This window comes from Cnephaeus nilssonii (genome assembly GCF_951640355.1).
Source record: "Cnephaeus nilssonii genome assembly, chromosome: 14".
Taxonomy (NCBI): domain Eukaryota; kingdom Metazoa; phylum Chordata; class Mammalia; order Chiroptera; family Vespertilionidae; genus Cnephaeus; species Cnephaeus nilssonii.
Genome location: NC_137085.1, coordinates 4010050 through 4024348, shown reverse-complemented (window position 1 = coordinate 4024348; position 14299 = coordinate 4010050). Strand labels below are relative to the sequence as shown.

Genomic DNA, 14299 nt, shown 5'->3' with positions numbered 1-14299 from the left:
TGTGGTCTTTGGAGCAAACCTTAATGTACCTTATATTTGAGCCAATAACCCTGACTTCACTATTTATACTCAGGGAGAGAACCAGCTGGAATTTGGATGAATAAACATACGAGATTTTTTTAAAATATTCAAAACACAAGTCTCACTAAAATTGGGTCCGTGAAACCACCCCTGTTCCCGAAGGCTGATGACGTATCCTTGACTTTGACAAGCAGAGCGAAGTTAAAACCATCAACCCACCCAGGCTGGGCCACATACAGATGTGCTGGCAGGTGTTGGTCCTGCCCCAGGAGAGCACCGTAACAGCAACGAACCCACTACCTGCTTTCCTACACGGGCTGAAACATTTTGTCTGAAAATGATCATCTTCCATGTTGCAATTTTCCCAAATTCTTTTATTTCCCCATAATCTAGGAACTATTGTAATGTGGCATTACTCAGTTCTAAAGAAGTTTCCTACACACCTACTATGTGCCAAACTCTAGAGATACAGGAACAAATAAAACTCAGACTTTGTTCCTAAGGAATTCACAGTCTGGTAATGAAGTCACTAACAAATGAAGAACTGCTCTTGATTATTGGCCAGTTATTGGCCTAGCATGCTGACACAAGGGATCAAGAGAAGTCACAATGGATTTTACTTCTTTTTAAAAAATATATTTTTATTGATTTCAGAGAGGAAGGGAGAGGGGGAGAGAAATAGAAACATCAATGATGAGAGAGAATCATTGATCGGCTGCACGCCCCATACTCGGGATGGAGCCCACAACCCGGGTGTATACCCTGACTGGGAATCCAACCGTGACCTGGGTCACAGGTGGACGCTCAACCACTGAGTCACACCGGCCAGGCGGATTTTACTTCTTTATTTCCCTTTCTCAGTGCCTATCTGCCTTCGTAACTTCAAGTTAGGCATAAAATGCTTGACATGACTCTCCATTAAAATCCAACTCTTGGGGGTATCATACTTGCCTCCAACAAGATGTATTTAGAAACCCCTAAGCCTTGTTTCTTTTCTGGGGTTTTGTTTGCTCATTTCTGAGATCCACCTCAAAGGCTCAGCGTGTTCCTGCAGTAGGACTCCTTCCCTTGCCTTGAAATATCTATACCCAGCCACTGCCATGGGAAAAATGCTAAGCATTCCAAGAAGCCCTCTTGCAATAACGTCAGTCTTGACTCGACAGGCACGCAAGCAAAGGTGGTCCTGCGGCGGTAGTTCCAGCTTCCTCAGAGCCCCAGAGTAAGTAACGTGGAAGAGGCCGCCTTGCTGGTTTTCCACTGGGAGCGTCCCCGCCCCCAGCTGTGTCGCTAGGCAACCCCAGCTGTGTCGCTAGGCAACCCCAGGTGTGTTGTTCGCCCATCCTCCAGCAAACCGACGACGGCGCAGGAGCTCAGACCTGGGACTCCCTGCAAACATGGGGCACTGACATGTGTGGCCCTTTGTCCTCCAGCCTCCCTTTGGGTCCTCACGGTGCCATTTCCAAAAGCTCAGCTCCCAATAGTCCCAAACCAATGGCCATGCCGGGGAGGGCTGCCAGGGTCAGGCTCTTCGGGAGCCAGCACGGCGGGGCGCTGTCTGGGGAGAGCCACGTCATCCTCTCTCAGTTTTCAAGCGGCCGACAGCCGGACGCCTCGGGCCCCATCCGAGCCTCAAGCGCCCGTTAGCATCCCGGAGCAACCGGGACCAAATCACGCCCGGGGGGCGGGGCCGCGACTAGTCCTTCCAGACCCGGCGGCGGCCTCGCGCGTCGGCCCCGCCCCCCGCGGCCCCGCCCCCCACTTCCGGCCGGACCGCGGTCACGTGGCCTGACCGGTTCCCTCAGACGCGACGCGGCTTCTCTCGCGTCGAGTGTCCCGTCTTCCCTTCCGCCGGAAGTGGGGCGACTTTCCCTTTCCGGCTACGGGTCCCCAAGCGGAGGGGGAGGCCGGACCGGGAGCCGAGCGGCGGCGGGGGCGGTAATGGCGGAGCTGGTGCAGGGGCAGAGCGCTCCGGTGGGGATGAAGGCCGAGGGCTTCGTGGACGCCCTGCACCGGGTCCGGCAGGTACGGGCGCGGCCGGCTGGCGGGAGCAGGGGAGCCCCGAGGCGGGGCCGGCCCGAGTCCGATGGGAGGAGGGGGTCGTCTGGGGGCGGGAGGCAGCCCGGCGGACGCCTCAGTCGGGGTTGGCGGTTCCTTGGGGCTCCTGCAGCCCGAGGAGCCCAGGCATGAGGCGCCTCCGCGAGGCCCAGGCCCAGCCTGCCGGGCGGGTCTCCCAGGTGCCGGCAGCCGCTGGGGAAGGGGCTGCCCCGGACGCCTGGCCCCGTCGCGTGGGGCCGGAGCTGGACCTTCAGGGCAGCCAGCGCGGGGTTCTGAGGCTCGCGATTGGGGAGCTCACGGTGAGGACCCGGGTATAGACAGAAGGCGGCTGTCTCAGGCCCAGCAGCTTCTTAAGACTTGGGGAACATCGTCTTGGGACTTTCTCTGATTCAGGAGTCTTTCATTTCTGAGGGTCCTCTTGGAGAGGGAAGAAAGGAGAATGTTAAGTGGATGTGGGTGGTCCGTAAGAAGTGGAAATTCCTTATGGGCCATCGTTTCTCCTCTCTCCGGGAGAATGTGATAGGGACTCATTCCAGCAATGAAACTTGACCATCTGACAGTGTAGTGCATTTTGTCAGAGTTAAATAAACTGATTTTAAGAGGTTACATGCTTCCCTGGAGAATGGATATCGGGCCTGCCACATGGGGCTTGGGGCAGGGGACTTTGAATAGAACACATCCTTGTATTGCGGGTAAAGCTTACAAGTTAGCTCTGACACTTCAACTTCTGCTGTGTTCATCGTCTCTTCCTCTTTAATTGTAGGCATACTAAGTGACATTTTAAAAGTTGGGCTGTAACTAATTACTGCTTGATTCCTAACAGAAAGCCACAGGACTCATTGTGTTAGAAGATCCACTCGGTCGCTTGAAGATGTGGTCTTTACATCTCTTTCCAGTATTCCAGGGGAGGGAACCCTCCCTGTGTCCCAGATACTGACTTTCCATTTTAATACTGATGCTCCTGTAGACATTATGTTGGATCCCAGAACTTTCCAAACCTATGGTTCCACCTAAAATTTTATCCGATGACCTGTCACTTACTGCCTAGGCACCAACCAGTACGGTAGTGAGAATCCATCTTACTTAGACTTCAGAGCCAACCAGTGGCTGTCATGGATGAACATGCCATCCCGTTCCCCTTCCACCACTCTGCGTGCCAGCGTGTTACATGCTCTCCTCTCCAGCACAAGGTCCTGCACCTTGTTTCTCACTGGCTGCTAATATGTAATGGCTTTCGCTCTGTGCTGATGTGTGACAGTCACCTTGTGGGCCTCCTGTATCCAGGAAGAATTATAGTCACTGCCCTAAAGAGCTCAGATCCTCAGTTTGCAGAATTGGCCTATGTAGTTGAACGTAAAATGAATGTTGGATCATTGAGAAGACTTGCAGCTTCTCTTGAGCCAGTGGTTGAACTCCTATTCTTGGACAACCTCCTCAGGAGGGAGGGAGACCCTCTGTTAAATGCTGACCTAATGTATTGTTGGAGCAGTAGTTGTACTACTAGCAGAGGAACTTCATTGGAAATGTTCCCAGCTCTGAAATGCACCATTGACTGGAGCAGTATTAAGCCCAATGAAGACACTGCTGTAAGTGTATTACATCTGAATATTAACTGCTGGAGGTCGATACTATCTCCAAGGATTTGATGGCCTTTAAAAACTAAAGGAAAAAAAAAAACAGGTTTGTGAGTAATTTTAGATTTATTTATAGATTTACATTGGGCGAGAATGGCATGTTGGAAGTCTAAGATATTGTATGCTTATAGTAAAACTTACCTGAAAGGATCTCATATTATTTGGTCATCTGGGTGATGGTGGTTCTACTTCTCCGTTGTATACACAGCGTGTTGCAGAGATGTGATTTTTCCCCAGCAGTAACTGGAAGTAAAAACAGTATTTATTTAAATGATTGCAAAGCTTTTCCTCTCTTATGTGCCCTCATAAACACCAGCAACAGTCTATAAGGCCCTCATCAGTTTGTCAGAGAGCAGGAAGCTCTATGGTGCTCAGTTTATCTAGACCAGTGGTTGGCAAACTCATTAGTCAACAGAGCCAAATATCAACAGTACAACGATTGAAATTTCTTTTGAGAGCCAAATTTTTTAAACTTAAACTTTTTCTAACGCCACTTCTTCAAAATAGACTCGCCCAGGCCGTGGTATTTTGTGGAAGAGCCACACTCAAGGGGCCAAAGAGCCGCAGTTTGCCGACCACGGATCTAGAAGATCATAATAGCATTTTCGTTGATCCTGCTGGGATTTGAACCTGCAGTTTCTGTTAAATCTGGGTATTTAGGGTTCAGTACCCAATCTACTCAACTTCCCTGCTAGCATCTAGAAGCTTCCTCGTGCCTTTACTTAATATATGATGTTTCTGACTCATAAAGTCTAGTGTGCTGAATGCTCAGTCAGTTTCAGTTATACCTCAATGTTTGGCACAAATGGATAATCCAGCCATTCTGTAGGGAAGTACACAAGTGTGGAAATGTGATCTGATTGAGTCCCAAAGATGAATATTGAAAACTGCTGGGTATTAAAAAAACCCCATCATATTCAGTTCTCCTATCATTGGCAGGTTAGCAAAAATAAAGTACTATTTTTTCAACTTGTTTAGAGAGGGCAGGATCCTAATAAGGGTGGGATGTGGACTCAAAGCCAAAATAGATTATCCTGTTCTATAGCTACGCTGCACCTCTACCCTGTCTGTCTCAGTGGTCGGCAAACTGCGGCTCGTGAGCCGAGGTTTGCCGCTCTGTTGACTAATGAGTTTGCCGACCACTGACCTAGACTCTTGATTCCAATAATTACAGGCTGTTGTTGTTCCTTGTGATTAAGCCCCTATCCCAGTGGTCGGCAAACTCATTAGTCAACAGAGCAGCAAACCGCGGCTTGAAAGCTCGCAAGCCGCAGTTTGCCGACCACTGGTCTAGGTTATAAGGGGACTCGTGGAGATTATGGATGAGTAGATAAAAATCTGTTTTATCTTGTTTTCTAAGCATATAAAATCTTTCCAGAAAGCCCACTGCTGGTTTAGTAGCATCTGTCATCAAGTGTCCGCACATTTGCATGTTAACAAGACAGTGCGAAATCCACAGTGTATTACAGACTCCCAGCAGCCTTCCATCAGCTCTACCAACTACTCTGAGGTCATCAACTACTGGTAAATAGAAGAAAGGATCTGGCCAAACTGCTAATGTTTTTTAGGACTTGGAGGTTCTATTTTGATCTAGACCCAGTCAGTGCCTCTGCATTGCGTAACTCCAGAGTATTCTATCCACATGAATACAGTGTAATTGGTGCCTCAGGGAGTTGATTGAGCATTCTGTTGATTCTGCACCCAAATGATTTTGATCAAGCCATTGTAGAATCAATAGAGAGTAACATTAGAACCTATCCTTTACCAGCACTTTAAACATATATATATATTGATTAGTGAGGGGCCTCCAGAGACTGCCTCCCAGGCTGCTGTTTCACACGTTGAGCCTGGGCAGTAGGTGATTTGGCGTGAGTGCTGTACACAAGCACCAGATCTTCAAGGGAATGTGCATCCACCATTACAAGAAAAAGCCTCTGCTCATTGGCTGTTGGGTACTCCCTGAGAGATACTGCCTTCACTTAATATATGATGTTTCTGACTCGTAAAGTCGTGTGCTGAATGTTCAGTCAGTTTAAGTTGTACTCCACTGAGATCATCTCTTACATGTTCAGTTATCAGTCTCTCAAGTCATTTCACTAGGGACTTACTCCTGCATGTACGTTCGTTTTAGCTTTCTCAGGCACTAGAAGAAAACCACTGCCTACAGGAAATCCATGGGCTGCTTCTGTATCTTTGATAGGACCCAGCAGAGTGCCCTGCAAAGAGCGAGTCCTTGTTAAAGAATTGGCAGTTGGATTGAGTCCATTTGAGTCACCACACTAATGCAAGCACTGAACCTCATGTTTGGTATTGAAAGGCAGACTCTAAGTGAATGGTATGTGTGCCTCTAAGGCTTGTCTCATTGTCATCTGAGACTTTATCTTTCTTTAAAAATTTTTTTAAGATTTTTTTTTTTATTGATTTCAGAGGGGAAGGGATGGTTCTTTGAAGTCCCAATTATTTGTAGATACAAATTTACCTAGACCAGAGTTCTTAAACCCATGGCCCACGGGCTGGGGAAGGCTCACAGTGGGCCTGCAGGCCTGCTTTGTTTGACTCACACAGTGCCAGCACTTAGAAACCAGAATGATTTCACATAAACACGGAGATTTCTAGCTTCCGCACTGCTCCCGCCTTTTGCAGTGGCTGTATTCAGCAGGAGCTGGGTGGCCTCTGCCCCTTGGCACAGGTGTTGACTCTCTCGTTGCCTTCCTTCCCACCACTTTGCTCATGTTTTACGCTGCCCATTGGGATGCCTAGTCCACAGCCTTTTTTTCTTATCCTTTTTCAATTGTGAGCCCATCATTTCTAGGTTTTATTTGAAATTTATAATAGAAAAAACTGGGAGGAGAGTTGGGCAATCTAAGGCTCCTGCGGGCAGCTGTGTGACCTTGGACTAGGTTAGTCTTTCCCAACATTTGATCTACAGGCTGTTACTATGTCTTCCATGGGGAATACAGGGCTAAATAAGGTGAATTGTCTTCTTTACTACAAGACTTCTTGGAGCCTTTAATATGCTTACGTGCATTAAGGCCTAAATGTCCTGAAGTTAAATCACTTCATACCCTCTTTTCATAAAACCAAATTCCATCCTGTGGATCAAACTTAGGAAATGTTGAGCTAAATAATCTCAGTGGTCCCTTCAAGGCCATGAGCTGGATTTGAAAAAGAAAATTGGTCATATTATTTTCACTCTTTTGCTTTGTCCTACACTAGAGTCCCGGTGCACGGGACGGGGAGGGTCCCCTCAGCCCAGCCTGCACCCTCCAATCCAGGACCCCTCAGGGGAGGCCTGGTTGCCCCACGAAGCCTTTTTGGTTATCCAGTTGTTTCGGTTGCAACAGTCACTTAGGCTTTTATATATATAGATTATACAGTAGGTCCTCAAATAACGTCTTTTCGTTCAATATTGTTTTGTTATGTTGATGAGATGCCATAGGAATTTTACCCTTACTTATGTCGATTAGCGTAGTAAAATTAGTTTCTTTATATGTTGTTTCCCTGCAGTTCCAAGAACCTTTTGATGACGTTAAGGGAGGACTTACTGTATTGGGTGTCTGTTCAAACTTTCCTCTCCCTAGCTTTTCTGTGCAATCCTTTTACTCTTAAGAACTGTCTCTCTTGAAAATGTTTTGCATTTTGAGTTTCGTTATAAAGACACTTGGGAAAGAATAGCCGATGTTTCTATTGGAGGCACTTTTCTCCTAATACCAGATGAAAACAAATCACTTGCAAGACTGAGTGGTGTTAATGGAAGTAGTGATGTGATTCAGATTACCTACCTGCCATTATTTGAGTATCTGCTGAGTCCAAGGCTTCTTGCTGGATGCTGGGACAGTGCAAAGATAAATAAGACAACTTTGCAGCTGGTTTTATCTTAACTGGATTAAATTCTCACAACAACCAGGTGCAATATTCATGACAAGGGTTATATTTCTCACTTTATATTTGAAAATAAGCCAAAGGGAAACAAAGCAGTTTTCTCAGAGGCACACAAATAATATATACATTGTTCTTGCACCCATGTCTTGTGCGTTCTAAGAAGGATTTGGTTCCTTTGCAGAGGTAGTTGCATAGTTTTCATCTCGCTGAGACATCAGCAGTCTTTGAACAAAGCATTGGAAGGATGCTGGTGAATTAGAGGGCATGGAGGGGAGAAAACTAATGGACATGTCATCTTTAGGGCCTTTGGTGGGGGATCCCAGCTGGAACAGTATTTCAGCTTACAGCCTCAGGTGGTCATCTTAGCATTGTGCCTACAGATGGGTTTCTCCGTGTGCACTTTAAATTTAGCAAATGCTTTGTTTGTTTTTTGTTAATCCTCACCCAAGGATATTTTTCCATAGATTTTTAGGGAGAGTGGAAGAGAGAGGGAAAGACAGAAATATCGATGTGAGAGAAACACATCGATTGGTTGTCTCCTGTGTGAGCCCTGACCAGGGCCTGGGCTGAGGAGGAGCCTGCAGCCAAGGTATAATATGCCCTTGACTGGAATCAAACCTGGGACCCTTTGGTCCGCAGGCCAAGGCTCTATCCACTGAGCCAAACCAGCTAGGGCAAATTTAGCAAATGTTTAATGAGAACCTTCCATGTACCAAGCATTTTGCTATGCATTTAACTTTGGTAACATGGGCCTTTTATTTTTTTTAAGATATATTTTTATTGATTTTTTTTTTTTTTTTTTTTAGGAGAGGGTGAGAGAGGTAGAAACATTGGTGAGAGAGGTAGAAACGTTGATCAGCTGCCTCCTGCACTCCCCTCACTGGGGATCCAGGCCAAAACCCAGGCATGTGCCCTGACTGGGTATCGAACCAGCAGCCTCTTGGTTCATGGGTTGCAACCACTGAGCCACACCGGCTGGGCAGAACATGGACCTTTTAAAGACTCTTGAAAACTTTTGAACTCCTCAGAATATTTATTGGTTTTGTATAGAAATTCAAGAGTTTCTCAAGCTGAGCCCTGGAGCTCCCAGTTAAGGAACCTTTGTCCCAGGGTTTCCGAGGCGATTGAGAAGATCCACTCTTCAAAGAGCTCCTTGTGAGGAGACAGTGGAACCAATAACTGTCTCGGTGAGATTCTGCTATTTAGAGCTGGGTTATCAAGTGCTTTGCAATCACAGATAAGGGAGTATTTAATTCTCCCCAATGTGGGCGGCACGAAGTTGTCAGGAGAAGGTACTAAGAAGAGCTGCTATCTTACTTGATTGGTACATAGAATTCCTTGTTTTGGCAATGCCAGTAAATAGGGCAGGACCAGCCGGGGCCCCATCTCTGCCAACACTTATGCTACCATTTGTTGAGCTTGTGTTATGCTCGGTGCCAGGCACAACTTCCATAGATGTTCTCTCATTTGATAGTCACAGAATTCCCAGGTGGTAGTGTAGTGAAGTGGTTCTTAAGAGCTTGACTTCAGACTACATGAGCTCATGTTCTGGTTATGCCACTTACTAGCTTAGTCACTGGACAAGTTATCCATCTCCTTGAAGCCAAAGTTTCCTCATGTGTAAAATGGAGATCATTGATGTTGGTAATAATTTTTAAAAATAGCTAATATTACAAGTTAGGAGGTTACTAGAGGCTAATATTAGAAGTTGGGGGAGGGGGGGTTGTGTAGTGACTGAAGGGGGCCTGAGGCAGGCCTCTGGGGTCCTGGTGGTGTTCTGTTTTTGACCTGGATGCTAGTTGCGCAGGCATTTTCGTTAGTGAAAACTCAGTGAGCTGTAAACGTATCCGTGTACTTTTCTGGAGCATTATTCTTCAATTAAAGGTTAAAATAGCAAACGGTTCTTGTTCCTTACCATGTGCCTGGCATTGTTCTACATTGTTACCCTGTCATCCCCATGGATACAGTTCCAGGCAGGCTCCAAACCCCACGGTAGTGAGAATAGTAGCTACTTTATAAGGTCACTGTGAAGATTAAATGAGGGCGGCAGCAGGCTTTTCATCGTTGTGCTGTACATTTGATACAGTGCTGTCTTCACTGTGACCCACCAGGTAGTGGGATGCAGAACTAGGACTTGCCCCGTGCCCTGACTCCAGCCCCTGCCCTCTGGAACTTCTCTTAGCCCCGCCTCGGCCGCTCTGGCCACATCGTGTTCCTGCCGTGGGCAGCGGAGACTCTCAGTCCAGCCCGTGCATTCTCCAGGGCCCGAGCAGGCCACTCTGGGGAACTGTAGAGCAGAGGTTCCAGGGGGTAAGTCGGGTTCCTGCTCCCTGGGTGGTGTGAGCTTCCACCTCTACTTGCTGGATCCGTGAAAAGCATCAGTAGCTATATTGATAGCATGGACATCGTACGTGAATGACTTGGTGGTGCTCGATGGCTTTGTCCATTTCCATTTAGTATAAAGTTCTAATCAGTGTAAAGTTGTGGACATAGTCACAGCTTCCTATTTGGATTTATAGGATGAACTACTTTGATTACAAAACCTGTCAACAGAGAAATTTAGTTCTAAAGGTGTGCACTGGGAATAATAAATTGCCATGCTTATGCACTTCAGTAATCTGTGTCCTACCTTTGTGATTTTTGCCATAGCAGTGAACCCTCAATATTCTGTTAATTTAAAATCATCTTAAAATTTGGATTTGTTTGAAATATTTTTCAAAAGGAAACGAAATCACTGTCATAAATGAAAAACTTTGCCATGTATTGAAGGTAACTGTAAAAAATATATATATTCATCCATGCACCTTTCATAATCACCTGTGTACTCCTCTGTGGAGAACACTGGTTTAGTTCGTCCCTGCATTTCACAGGTGTGTACACCAAGGAGCAAGGCCATTGAGGGTCTTGCCCAAGGTCATACACTGGAAGATCTGCCTGGAAAACCAAACTCTTGACTGACTCCTGGTCCAGTGCTCCCTTCCTTCATACTTCCGCCGACTACTGGCAGTGGAGGCTAAATTTAGTCTATCATTTATATTTCATCTTTTACTGTGCTTACAATAGCACAGGTAGTGAGATAACCCATTCTCTTCCCCACCTACCCTCCAAAGCAGGAAACGTAATTGAAGTGGTAGAAAATCGGTAGCAGAGTCCCCTCAAGGTCATGCTTTCAGATAAGGACTGGAGTGGCCTTGGTTTTGTTGGAATATTCTGGCTTCGGTGACTCTTATTTTCTGGCCTATGCCATTAACTGAGAATGTACCCCACTTTCCTTAGCAGCTGCTGTTCAGAATGATCCGTTGCGATATGAGGAATTGCTTGAGGTCTGTGTACTGTGAACCACTAGGTCCGTGGTCGGCAAACTGCGGCTCACGAGCCACATGCGGCTCTTTGGCCCCTTGAGTGTGGCTCTTCCACAAAATACCACAGCCTGGGCGAGTCTATGTTGAAGAAGTGGCGTTAGAAGAAGTTTAAGTTTAAAAAATTTGGCTCTCAAAAGAAATTTCAATCGTTGTACTGTTGATATTTGTCTCTGTTGACTAATGAGTTTGCCGACCACTGCTCTAGGTTTAAGTCCTTGAGAAGTGAAATATGTTTAAGAAAGTATTAGGTGGAGGAAAGAGAGGTAGCTTAGTGCTGTGGTTATAGACTTGAGTCAGGCATGCCTGGGTTTAAATACCATTTCTGTTACTTACAAGATGTGTGACTTTTGACAGGTCACTCAGCTTCTCTGAGCCTCACTTTTTCTTATCTTAAAAATGGAAATAATGCCCTAGACAGTTTGGCTCAGTAGATAGAGTGTCCGCCTGCGGACCGAAGGGTCCCAGGTTCGATTCCGGTCAGGGGCACATGCCTGGGTTGTGGGCTCAGTCCAACGTGCAGGAGGCAGCCAATCAATGATTCCCTCTCATCATTGATGTTTCTATCTCTCTCTTCCTCTCTGCAATCAATAAAAAAAAAATATTTTTAAAAAATGGAAATAATAACACCAGCTTCCTAGAGAATCATTGTAAGAAATAAATGAGATAGCATGTTTAAAATGCTCCTAGAGTACCTAGCACATAGTGAGCACTCATTAAATCTCAGCTGGTTATTTTAGTAGATATTTCATATCATTTCCTAGAATAAAGTTACATTTATATGAAGAAACGAACACATTGAATTTTATGGTATATTGTAATATACAATGAAATATCAATGTAAATTGTGATGCAATTGTATATTTTAATGTTAAACTTGTATCTAACATTTGTTTAGCCAAAGTTTAAATGCAGCCTATTGACTTCAGAGCTACACCTCTTAACCATTATTACAAATGTCCCTAGTCATAGATGCCTGAAGCAAACATGACTTAACAAATCTGGCCCTGGCCAGATAGCTCAGTAGGTTAGAGCATTGTACCAACAGGCCAAGGTTGCAGGTTCAATCCTTGGTCAGGGCACATGCAAGAATCAACCAGTGAATGCACAAATAAGAGGAACAACAAATCAATGTCTGTCTCTCCCTCTCTCCGTCTCGCTGTCCCTCGGACCCTCCTCCTCCCTCTCTCTCTAAATTTTAAAAAATTAAAATAGTGGATTAAAAAACATTTGAAAGTCTCAGTCACAAATTTGAAAGGACACTTATTGATATAATCAGTATTAGGAACAGAAAACTATTGTAACATGTTTACCATATTGGCTTTGGGAGGAAAATAAGGAAGGCTGAGGACTCGGGAATAACATTTAGCTAGGTTGGCGGGAAGGAAGAAGATTTGGAAGATGAGGTATCAGAAAGGAGCAGGGAGAGTGCCTAATGTGCAGAGTACACGTTTTGAGGCCCTGTCTTTGAGAGTGATGTCACATGCACACTGTTGGGGGACTCCACTGATAGTCATACCCTTTCTTTTGTGATTTGGGGTGATCATGTCTTCTGAGAATGTTTTGGTCTGCCTTTAAAAAAACAACTAGACCAATCTTTTCTTTTTTTAATATATTTTAGTTCATTTCAGAGAGGAAAGGAGAAGGAGAGATAGAAACATCAATGATGAGAGAGAATCACTGATTGGCTGCCTTCTGCACACCCCCTACTGGGGATTGAGCCTGCAACCCAAAACGTGCCCTTTTCCGGAATCAAACCTGGGACCCTTCAGTCCGCAGGCCAACGCTCTACCCATTGAGCAAGACCAGCTAGGGCAACTAGGCCAATTTTGAAAACCCTTACATTAACCAGTTTATGTGGCAGACGAGAGGGTCTCTGTGGACACAAGCTCTTGCAGTGTTCTCACCTTTTTAACCCACCTGCTTTACCAGCTGAGTCCTTACAGGTAACTTTTGCATCTAAAATAAGTAGCCAACCCCTACAAGCTTATCCAAAACAAATAAGGGGAGCAAGCTTGCAAGTAGATGATAGAATGCTGTTAGGCAGGTTATATACGGCCTTTTGTTTAAGAGCAAATGGCCATTTGCCCTTAGAGACTTACTTGGATATAGGAGGTGGGGTTTCTATCAGCTGTCTATCTTTAGTATTTGAGATTGTCAAACTTTTTCTTTAAAGGTCTATGGCTTTGCACACTATATGGTCTCTGCAACTCCTTACCAATAACAAATGGGTGTGGCTCTGTTCTAATAAAGCTTTCCTTGCAAAAGTAGGTGGTTCACCAACCATAGTTTGCTTACCCTTGGCTTAGAATACCTCCTATTAGAACACCTAATGGTGTTCCTATTCTTGACCACTTAGAATATATTTGTCTTGTCTAAGAGCATCTTTTAAAAACAAATTAGACATTACTTCCCTTAGAAAGCCTTGTAGTTGCTTCTGATCACCCTTCCTATAAAATCCAAGCCCCTTACCGTGATCAGTAAAGCCCTATGTGAGCTGGCTCCTGCCCACTTCTTAGTACACATCTAATTCCTTCTACTCTAATGACATTAACTTCTCTCTCTTAGGCTCATACCTACCAAACTTGCTCCTGCCTCAGGGCCTTCGTACAAGCTGTTTCTTCTGCCTGGACAGCTCTTCCTCAGATTTTTGTGTAGCCAGCTGCTGCTCATCATTTAGGTCTCAGATTATAAGTCACCTCCCACTGTCCTGCCCTGATCGCACTATATAAAGTAGCTCTCCCAAGCACTCTCTAAATGTCATTGTATTTTACTGGCATCATGCTGTTGCCACCTGAAATGCTCAGTTTATTGTGTACCCGTGACTCCCCACCGACTGCTGACTCCAGGGAACAGGGGCTTGGTTATTCTTGTTCGCCACAGGAGCCTTGGTGCCTGGAACAGCCTAGCACATAGTAGGCAATCACCATTTGTTGGGTGATTTGCCTTGTTTTACAGCCCTGGTATTTGTGAAGTGCTTTTCAGTGTACAAAGCTCTTTTGTGTTCAGAGTATGTTGTTATCTTTTCAAAAACTATGAAGCAGATGGTATTATATCCAGAGGATCTTAAGCAGAGAAGGAACAGACTTGCCCAACATCACAGAACCAGTAAATGGAAGGCACAAGCCCTGACCCCAGGACATTTAAGTCTTGCCTGGGGTTTTCGTGATTGTCTTTAATTGTTTGTTTAAGGTAATTTATCTTTACGTTGGTCCTGGAAGGTCTCAGACTTCTGGGCACATTGGGACACGTTCAGAATTTCCACTAAAGATTTTGCTCTCTGAGACAGGTGTGCTAGGCTTAATTCAGGGAGTAACATCAAGAGCAACTGCTATAGACATTGATTAA

The 14299-nt window shown here is 45.4% G+C and overlaps 1 protein-coding gene across 3 annotated transcripts in view; it reads left to right on the top strand.

Moving 5' to 3' along the window:
- The first annotated feature begins 1850 nt into the window (after nt 1-1850).
- FUBP3 (far upstream element binding protein 3) overlaps nt 1851-14299 on the top strand; it is a 54394-nt gene continuing 41945 nt past the window's right edge. For 2 of the 3 annotated variants that reach the window (XM_079789843.1, XM_079789844.1), the window contains exon 1: nt 1851-2043. In XM_079789843.1, the coding sequence (XP_079645969.1) occupies nt 1960-2043 (84 nt within the window). In that variant the 5' untranslated portion in view covers nt 1851-1959. The remainder of the gene's footprint in view (nt 2044-14299) is intronic. The other variant, XM_079789842.1, reaches the window with a different exon arrangement.